Raw genomic sequence first — 10730 nt, 5'->3', positions numbered from 1 at the left:
ATAATTTGATTATTTTTTGTGCTTTTGCTGAAGGATTTGTTTTTTGTTTTTTCTTTTTTTCACAATGGAGGGTACAAATATTGAACTTAACTTAATTTTAAAAATATTAATTTAAATATTTATTACCGTAAATATATCGTTATATAAGAGAAAAAAAAATCATTAGCAAAAACGAAAACTAAATTATTATTTTTTATTACTTTAATCTATATGTAAAGAAAGAGACTTTTATTACAAAAAAAAAAATGAGATCAAATTTTCAAATCTAAATATTCAAGAATTATCTACGTCTTTTAAAGTGTTACATATGTAAAATAATAATACGTTAACATTACGAGCATTAGAACGGGCCAAGAAGCTAGTTATGAAAATAATTCATCTACATGGGCTTGGTGGTTAATTTTCCTTAAATATGGTAATTAGTAAATTAAAATTCGGCAATCCTTAGTTTTTTTATTTTTTTGGTCGTTGAAAACATTGGTTAATTGGTCTGCTTATGACAAAAATAATTAAAAAAAAAAAAAATTACCCCCAGAATGGAACTTTTGAGAGAGACAGACGTTCAATTCTCTCTTATTTCTCTTTATGCTAATAATCAAGAAGGAAAAAAAAAAAAAAGCCAACTATAAATTTTCTTTGTGATTTTCTGATGTTCTGAGACTGGTTCGTACCTTTGATTGATCGAACAATTAGCTCAAATCGGGTGCGTCTCGACCGTATCTATCTTCTGATTAATCACCTCAAATTCTTGTATTTTGTATTAAAGATCTTTATTTTTCATGAACACCCCACTTACCAGATTTTGCAATTGATTTTTCTTTTTTGATCTAATCTTCCTGATTTTGTTTTTGAGATTTTTATTGAGTTTCACATTGGTAGCTCATAATTTTCATCTGAATCCAACTGGGTATCTTAACGGATTGATTATTCAGTTTTTGCTTCAGGGCAGTGTCTTTTTTTTTTCCTCTCTCATAATCTGATTGATGTGTTCTTGTTGATTTTGTCTGGAATGTTAAAAATCGTTAATTTTAATACTGGGATTTAACCTTTAGTATTCTGGGTTTAATTGGGTTGTTTAGATTGACCAGTTGATGATGTTGTGAGCTGGATTTTTGATTGATTGCAGATATGAATGTTGGTTTCAGTAGTTTGTTGTTTGATGGATTTTTGATAGAATTGGTGAATTTGGTGTTTTGGTTTGCATTCGGAACTGTTAGATAGGACTCGATGCATATACAGATGAGAATGTTAAAATTAGATTGTTTTGTGCAGCTGAAATGGCATCAATGGTGGCCAAGGGCAGTAGTAGTTGTACCACCCAAGTCTCTTCCTCGATAACTGTTCAAGAGAAGGGAAGTAGAAATAAGAGGAAGTTCCGGACTGATCCGCCTTTAGGTTACCCGAGCAAGATTATTCCTTTATCTCAGACTGAATCAACAAGTTATGAGTTTTCAGCTGAAAAATTCGAAATCACGCAGAGTCATGGACAAATTGGTGTCTGTGACCTGTGCAGTATTAATCAAGACCATTCTGATGGGTTGAAACTCGACCTTGGATTGTCTAGTGCTGTTGTTCCATCCGAGGTTGGCCCAAGCCGGCCCAGAGAGGAACTAGAGGCAGATGAGTTTCAGGATGCTGATTGGAGTGACCTCACAGAAACCCAACTTGAAGAGCTTGTTCTAAGTAATTTGGACATGATTTTCAACAGTGCAATAAAAAAGATTGTTGCTTGTGGTTACGCAGAAGAAGTTGCTACAAAGGCTGTTTTGCGGTCTGGTCTTTGTTATGGGTGTAAAGACACCGTGTCTAATATAGTGGATAATACTTTAGCTTATCTTAGAAGTGGCCAAGAAATTGATCCTTCAAGAGAGCACTGTTTTGAAGATCTACAGCAGCTGGAGAAGTACATATTGGCAGAACTGGTTTGCGTTCTTCGAGAGGTTAGGCCTTTCTTCAGCACTGGTGATGCAATGTGGTGCTTGTTGATTTGTGACATGAATGTCTCTCATGCTTGTGCAATGGATGGCGATCCCTTGAATAGTTTCATTGGTGATGGAGCTTCAAATGGAAGTCCCTCCATCCCGAATCAACCCCAGTCAAAAACAGAATCCAAAAGTTCGGAATTGAATAATCTGAATAATTCTACGACAGTTCCTTCAGTTCCTGGTTCTCATAGCTCACTGTCTGAGACACCTACCATTGCAGGAGGGGTTCCCAGCATAGCTAAACTGAAAAATTCCGTTGTTCATAGTGGATCATTGTTTGAGAAAGAGGGCGCACATTCCACATCTGATAATGGGGATAAATCTTTTTGTGCATCTGAAACATCTCAATCTCCCACAGTAGAGGAAAAGCTTTTAAGTAGTAGAAGGGTCCATTCTGTTACTACCAAGAGAGACTACATGCTTCGGCACAAGTCGCTTCATTTGGAGAAAAGCTATCGGACTTATGGATGTAAAGGGTCTTCAAGAGCTGGGAAGCTGAATGGTTTGGGTGGTTTAATCTTGGATAAGAAACTAAAATCTGTGTCAGACTCTACCGCTGTTAATTTAAAGAATGCTTCCTTAAAAATAAGCAAGGCTATGGGAGTTGATGTGCCTCAAGACAGTGGAAACAACAATCTTTCTGCCAATGCAGGGCCTTCTTCCCCTAGACCATTTAACCTGGATGTTGACAATACTGCTTCTGTTTTGCCTAAGAACAGTGTCCCGTCCATATTACCTGCTGTCGGTACTCCAATGGCATTACCTGCTGTTGGTACTTCAACAGCATTACCTTCTGTCAGTACTTCAATCGCATTACCTGTAGTCAATACTGCAGCAGCATTACCTGCACCAAATACTCTGCCTGCATTATCAGTTGCTGATACTGAGCTTTCCCTTTCTCTGCCTACAAAAAGCATTTCAAATCCAGTTCCTATTAGCTGTCACTCTGATGCAACTAATTCTGTTTTTTCTGGGATACCGTATGATAAGTCCTTGGGGCAGTGGGTTCCTCGGGACAAGAAAGATGAAATGATTTTAAAGTTGGTTCCGAGGGCACGGGACTTGCAAAATCAGCTCCAAGAGTGGACAGAGTGGGCCAATCAGAAGGTTATGCAGGCTGCACGTAGATTGAGTAAGGACAAGGCTGAACTTAAGTCATTGAGGCAAGAGAAAGAAGAAGTTGAGCGGCTGAAGAAAGAGAAGCAAACGCTGGAGGAAAACACCATGAAGAAGCTTTCTGAGATGGAAAATTCTCTGTGCAAGGCTAGTAGCCAGGTTGAACGAGCAAATTCTTCTGTCCGGAGGCTTGAGGTGGAGAATGCTGCCTTGAGGCAGGAAATGGAGGCTGCTAAAGTACGTGCTGCAGAGTCCGCTGCAAGCTGTCAGGAGGTATCAAAGAGGGAGAAGAAAACACTGATAAAGTTTCAGTCCTGGGAGAAGCAGAAAACCATGTTCAATGGAGAACTTGTGACTGAAAAGCGCAAGTTAAAACAGCTGCTACAGGAACTAGAACAAGCGAAAGATCTCCAGGAACAATTGGAGGTACTTAGTAAATACTTTATTTCCAAGTACTCCAAATTGGCAATTCATGCATGTAAGCCTTATTTGGATTTGAGGTATTTACACGTCTTATAAGTATAACATGCTTCTTTGGGATGACAGATTGTGCAGTCGTTTGGAATACAAGTGGTACTTGTGCATGTTTTGTAATGAAGATGATTTAGTCTTGTCATTTGTTTGCTATATAGATTTGAGCTGTTGATTATTTATGTACTCAATTTACTTTCTCCTTTTGGAGTTTATCATTAGCTTATATTAGCACACATATGTGCACGTGTGCAAACAGGCATTTTGTAACCAGGGATGGACCGATGGTACGAACTTTGAGAAAGAGCATGTAACGGTGTTGTACAGTTCATTTTGAAACAATCTCAAAAATGTTGTGTTGTTGGTTTTACAATAGTTTCATTCCTACTTTCTGCCGTAGGTTTTTAGTTTTGAGTTTCTTCTCACTAAAAGAGAAAGTATGTCGCAGGCTAGATGGCAAGAGGAAGAGAAATCAAAGGAAGAACTATTTGGGCAGGTCAGTTCGATAAGAAAAGAAAGGGAACAGATAGAGGCTTCAACAAAATCCGAGGAGGATGCGATTAAACTGAAGGCAGAAAACAATCTGCAGAAGTACAAAGACGATATTCAGAAACTCGAAAAAGAAATCTCTCAATTGAGACTCAAGAGTGATTCTTCAAAAATTGCTGCGCTGCGGAGGGGCGTTGATGGAAGCTATTCCAGCAAAGTAATAGACATCGAAAATGGCCTGGATGACAAGGGGTCCCGGATCCCATACATCTCAGAAGCAGTGAAGGATATTCAAGACTACACTGAGACAGGAGGGGTGAAACGTGAACGGGAGTGTGTCATGTGCCTCTCGGAGGAGATGTCTGTGGTCTTCCTCCCGTGCGCCCATCAAGTGGTATGCAGGACGTGCAATGAGCTCCACGAGAAACAGGGCATGAAGGATTGCCCGTCTTGTAGGAGCCCGATACAGTGGCGAATTTCTGTACGTTATGCTCGTTCTTAATAAAAGTCCGTAGAATCTGAGTGGAGTGTTCTCAATAAAGATTTGTGGGACTCATATAAACAGAATAAATACGTATGATCACTCCGTAGAGGAGTTTTTGACAGTTGTAAGTTGCCTTGTATTCTGAGGTTTGATCCTCTGGGTGGTTTGATAAATTTTCACATCATTGTACTAGTTTGAAATTTATAGAGGGCTATGTGTTGTTAGCTCTAAATTTTGTTCCCACATTGTGAATTCGTTCTAAATTATTAAAAAATATTGTATGAAAACCAAAAACAATGTTGGTTACTGTAGTTAAATGTACAAAAACTAGAAATTCTCGTGAAAAAAGATTTTCGCACTTTTTAATTTAAAGTGATATCTGACAAGGGAAGGGGATGGCGGCAGAGAGAGAGAGATGTGTTTGTAGGGTTGTGTAGAAGAATGTGTAGAGGATGTGTTATTCTCCTTACGTAATACCTTTATTTATAGTAATAAGAGAAAAAAAAAATCCTCATCCTTCAAAGAATACAAGTCCATATAGGAAAGAATAACTAGAATCAAATCAAATCTAGGATTTACACAATCACACTTAAACAAGAAGTTTATAACACTCCCTCTTGAGTGTGTAAATACTCAAGTAAATTCGGCATCATGTAGAGGGTGAGAAAGTCGACTCGTCGACATTGATTCTGGGAACACGTTATTCTCAATAAGGTAGGAACTTGCATAAGGAACTAAGTCTCACTAAAAACCCTGTGGCTATGGTAAAAACCCGAGTAGGGACAAAACCCGTAGTCTAAGGAAAAATGCAAAGTTAAATGAAACGTCTACGGGACATCATCAATGATATGATTAATCTAAGGTGGATGCCTCGTTAAAACCTAGTTAGGTAGCAAAAATCCAGTGTGAAAAATGCTCCTAATCGTAGGGAAAGACTACATTAAGATCAAGCAAGTATACTTTAGGATACTCCCCCTGAGTTTGACACAATTCAAAAGAGAACTAGCAATGTTACAACTCAGAAAGTTTACGCATAATAATTCCTTGAACAAGTTTTGGAAACGTCACATTCGGTAGTGATTTGGTGAAGAGGTTAGTTAGATTGTCTTGTGACGGATTTGTGTGATTTCAATCTTCTGATGCTCTTGTTGTTAATGTGAGAAGAAAAACTTTGGTGAAATGTGCTTGGTGTTGTCTCCTTTGATGTAATCCTTCTTGAGTTGTTCGATGTATGTTGCGTTGTCTTCATAGATTGTCGTCAGGACATCAATGACAGGGTAAGGATTGCAGAAGCTTCAAATATAGCCCACAACTGCTCTCATCCAAAAGCATTCCCGAGTTGCTTCATGTAAGGCGAGAATTTCAGCATGGTTAGATGAAGTGGCAACTAAGGTCTGTTTAGTTGACATTCAAGAGATTGCGGTGCCTCCAATGGTAAAGACATAACCTGTTTGAGAGAGTGCCTTGTGCAGATCAGATAAGTATCCTACGTCAGCATAACCAACAAGGCGAGAATTGACTCGAGATAAAGGGGTGTGGCATCACTCGAGGATTTGTAAGGATAGAACAAGCCCAAATCCATAGTACCCTAAAGGTAACAGAAAATGTCTTTAACACTAGTCCAATGTCTGTATGTTGGTGCATTATTGTATCTTGCCAAAAGATTAACAGCAAATGAGATGTCGAGTCTAGTGTATTGAGCTAAGTACAATAAAGCGTCTATCGCATTTAGATAAGGAACTTTAGGCTCTAAAATCTCTTTATCATCCTAATTCGGACAGAAGGGGTCTCATTTTGCATCTAGCGATCGAACAACCATATGAGTACTCGAAGGTTTCGCTTTATCCTTGTTAAAGCGGCGCAACACCTTCTGGATGTAGTTTGTTTGATGCACTACGATTCCATTCGAACGATGCTCTATCTCAAGACCGAGATAGTATTGAGTCTTTCTTAGATTTTTCATCTCAAATTCCGACTTCAGGTGCGTGGCAGTTCTCGCAAGATCTTCAAGAGTTCCGATGAGGTTCATTTCATCGACATATACTGCAACAATCGCAAAACCAGAATGTAACTTCTTAATGAACACATAAGGGCATAGTTCGTTGTTCACATATCCCTTACTAGTCAAATACTCACTCAGACAATTATACCACATTCTTTCGGATTACTTCCAACCGTATAGTGAACACCTCAATTGAATTGAGAACGTGTTCCGGGGTTTGGAAATATTTGATTCAGTCAATGTAAGTCATTCGGGAACTTTCATACAAATTTTCGTATCAAGATCCCTATAAAGATATGCAGTTACTACGTCTATCAGCTGCATACTTAGTTTTTCGGAAACTACCAAACTAATAAGGTAGCGAAAAGTAATCACATCTATAACGGGTGAATAAGTTTTGTCATAGTCAATCCCAGGGCATTGTGAGAAGCCTTGCGCAACAAGACGAGCTTTGTAACGCACAATTTCGTTCTTCTCATTACATTTCCGAATGAAAACCCATTTGTAGCTAACGGGCTTCACATATAGATGAGTATGGGTTACAGGTCTAAACACCTTACTCGTAAGCGAATAGAGTTTGACTAGGATTGATTGTTTCTAGTTTGACCAATCGGTTCTATGTCGACATTTATCAATGGAATGGGGTTCAACATTATCGCTCAACATAATCTCAGTAACTACTGCATTGTCGATGATCATCTCATTTCTACACCACACATCATCTAAGCTAGCATAATAGACCGAAATCTCATGATTCTTGGGAGGTGGATTCGTCTCTTCAAGGATGCTTCTGTAATCTAGAATTTCCTTATGAGTTGGATAGAATGAGTAAGCGACAATCAGATTCACTGTAAGCTCTTCAAGTGCGTGTGTCGTGGGTTTCCTCTTCTGGGGGTGTGAATCCTTTGAACTAAGTGGTCCGCCACGCTTTTATGTAGGGGCAGATGATTGGCTAGCCGCTAATGTACGTGGATCTCCAAAATTAGTGCCTTAGGCCTCCAAGAGGGAAGTTCATCATCCATTTGGTACATCCATCTTTGCAGGCACATTCACAGCTGGAATATGTGATCTTGTCACTCACGCTAGATCGGTGAAAGCATCTAGCCTGCTATGAGCTATGTACTGGAGATCTAATATGCGCTTCACTTTAGTTTCAGATTGAGCGACACGGGGATCTAAATGAGACAAAGTGGGAGTCGTCCATGATAATTCGCGTTGTTCTTCAGGAACGTTGACATTCTTATCTCTCCTTAAGGACGAGAAGATTGTCTCATAGAAGTGACAATCCTCGAAATGATAGGCAAACAGATCGCCTGTCAAAGGTTCTAAGTAACGAATGATCGAAAGATAATCATATCCAACATAGATTCCCTTCCTTTGCTGAGGCCCCATTTTTGTACGTAAGTGTGGCGAAATCAGCACATGGACCACACAACCAAAAACGCGCATATGCAATATGTTGAGTTTGTATTCGGTAACCAACTGAATGGCGTTATATGGTTGGGTCGTAATATCCTCAGGCGAACCAACATGGATGCGCGCAATGTTGCATAGCCCCAAGTAGTGATCGGGATCTTGGTACGTATGACCAACGATCGAGCAATTATTTGTAAGCGTTCAATGAATGTCTCTGCCAAGCCTTTTTAGGTGTGAACATGGGTTACTGGATGTGCAACTTCAACCCAACTAACATGCAATAGTCATCAAAAGTTTTAGATGTGAATCCTTCAACATTATCTAATCGAATATATTTGATCGGATAATCAGGGTGGTGAGCCATGATCTTGATAACCTGAGCCAACAATTTAAAGAATGCAGCGTTCCTTGTGGACAACAAGCACATGTGTGACTAACGTATGGATGCTGTTGATGCACAAAATCGGAGGGGTATTGGAACAACGTAAATCCGATCGTGAATCTGCAAGAAAGTAAATAACATAAGATGTATCGTGGTTCACCCCAATGTTTGGGCTATGTCCACACTGATATTGTATTTCTCTGTTTGTGAGAGGATGAGAGGGTGAGAGCTTCTGAGGGTAAGAGAGCCATTTCCATGGCCTAAGAATTGGCCTCCCTTAATGAGGAGAGTGAGGGGTCATTTTATAGAATAAGGGCTCCTCACTTATTACATATTTACCCCTTCATTTATTACATAATTACATTTGAGTCCTCTGAGTATTTATACGAGATCTAAATACGGATGCCATAAGTATGGTACAAACAGTAGTCCCCCAAGTCTTCAGTCAAGAGAGTCTTTTGGCTAGAGACTTGAAATTCAGTCCATGTGTGGGCCGAAGTAACTAGATGTCGTCTTGAACTGATGCTTGATGTGAGGCGGTGCTCAATCTGAAATGATGCTCAACTAGAAGTAGCACATGTTGCGAGGCTGCTCGGTTTGTGGCTTATGTTGCTTTGGTTGGCTCGGCTTGTGGCGTTGAAGGTGAAGGAGTCATTTTTATAGAATAAGGGCTCGCTCCTCAATACATAAATGATGGGCTAGAGTTGATGCTCGCGGCGAGACGGTTGCTCAGTAGGTGGCGATGCTCTCGAATGATGGTGAGGGAGCCATTTTTATAGAATAAAGGCTCGTTCCTCAATACATAAGTGATGGGTTATGAGTGATGCTTGCGGCGAGACGGTTGCTCAGTTGGCGGTGATGCTCTCTAATGAAGGTGAATGAGTCATTTTTATAGAATAAGGGCTCGCTCCTCAATACATAAGTGATGGGTTAGGAGTGATGCTCGCTGCGAGGTGGTTGCTCAGCTGACGGCGATGCTCTCTAATGAAGGTGAGGGAGTCCCTTTTATAAAATAAGGGCTCCCTCCTCAGTACATAAATAATGGGTGCTCTCTAATGAAAGTGAGAGAGTCATTTTTATAGAATAAGGGCTCGCTCCTCAGTACATCAATAATGGGCTAAGTCCCCCTAAGTATTTTTCATGAGGCCTAGTTGAGGCCTAATATATGGTACATAATGTAGTCTCCCAAGTCTTTAGTCAACAGAGTCTGTTGGCTGGAGACTTCAAATTGAATCCATGTATGGGCCGAAGTGGCGGTTGTTCAGAGGCAATATTTGTATACCCTGCACTGAAGCTTTGTAGGTGAAGCTTTTGAAGCTAGAGCTCTGTAAATGAAGCTTTCGAAGCTGGAGCTTTTGTAAATAAAGCTTTCGAAGCTAGAGCTTTGTAAATGAAGCTTTTGAAGCTAGATTGACATGAGTGATGCTCATGAATGTTTATGTTAATTGACATGAGTGATGCTCATGGATGTTGACATAAGTGATGCTCATGAATGTTAATATGAGTGATGCTCATGAATGTTGACATGAATGATGGTCATGAATGTTTATGTATGATTGTCATGAGTGATGTTCATGAATGTTTATGTATGAATGACATGAGTGATGCTCATGTATAATTTTGGAGTATTGGACATACTTTTGATCACCTGGTTGGTGATAATAGCGGCAGACTACCGAATAATTTTGGAGTACTGGGCGTACTTTTGATCACCTGGTTGGTGGTAATAGCGGCAGGCTGCCGAATAATTTTGGAGTACTGGGCGTACTTTTGATCACTTGGTTGGTGATAATAACGGCAGGTTGCCAAATAATTTTGGAGTACTGGGCGTACTTTTGATCACCTGGTTGGTGATAATAGAGGGCCTGGCTCTTTTGGGCATATGGGCATTCGCCCTCCACATAACATTCCAGCCCATTATTCTGGGCTTTTTTTTTTATTACCCTCTAATGGGGTTATATAGATGTATCCGAAAGATAAGAAAAATAAATCGCACTATTAAAAAATACGAAAAGTAGATCACATCATTCTGGTGGGGTGTTTATTCCTTGCTTTTGCAGTGTCCCCATATGCTCTCGTAGAGGAAAGCCTCCCTTTTACTTTCTGCTTTTTCTCGATTTTTTGTGCTTTGCTTTCGTTTTTGTTTCTGTTTCTTCTTTTTCTTTTCCCTTTTGCAGATGGCAGACAAGGGCCAGGCAACGTGAAAGTTTCGTGAAGTTGCTTTTATGCTTTCCACGTTATGTTGTCACTTTTTTTTCTCTTTTTACTTTTGCTTTCTCTCTGTTCATTGCATCTTCTTTTCTCTTTTTGCTTTTGCTTTTACTTTCTGTAAACTCTTCTGTTCTCGTCTGCAGCTCATCGTCGGTGTGATGTTCATTTGATTCA

At 39.7% G+C, this 10730-nt stretch overlaps 1 protein-coding gene across 1 annotated transcript; it reads left to right on the top strand.

Annotated features, from left to right (window-relative positions):
* The first annotated feature begins 518 nt into the window (after positions 1 to 518).
* LOC103403815 (putative E3 ubiquitin-protein ligase RF298) lies at positions 519 to 4788 on the top strand. The gene is made up of 3 exons (XM_008342662.4): positions 519 to 703; positions 1273 to 3527; positions 4021 to 4788. The coding sequence occupies exons 2-3, from the start codon at positions 1278 to 1280 to the stop codon at positions 4561 to 4563; spliced, it is 2793 nt and encodes a 930-aa protein (XP_008340884.4). The 5' UTR covers positions 519 to 703; positions 1273 to 1277; the 3' UTR covers positions 4564 to 4788.
* Positions 4789 to 10730: the final 5942 nt, after the last annotated feature.

The sequence above is a fragment of the Malus domestica genome, chromosome 16 (assembly GCF_042453785.1).
Source record: "Malus domestica chromosome 16, GDT2T_hap1".
NCBI lineage: Eukaryota > Viridiplantae > Streptophyta > Magnoliopsida > Rosales > Rosaceae > Malus > Malus domestica.
The sequence above is the reverse complement of the archived record's forward strand: the minus strand, read 5'-3'. Positions and strand labels throughout refer to the sequence as shown.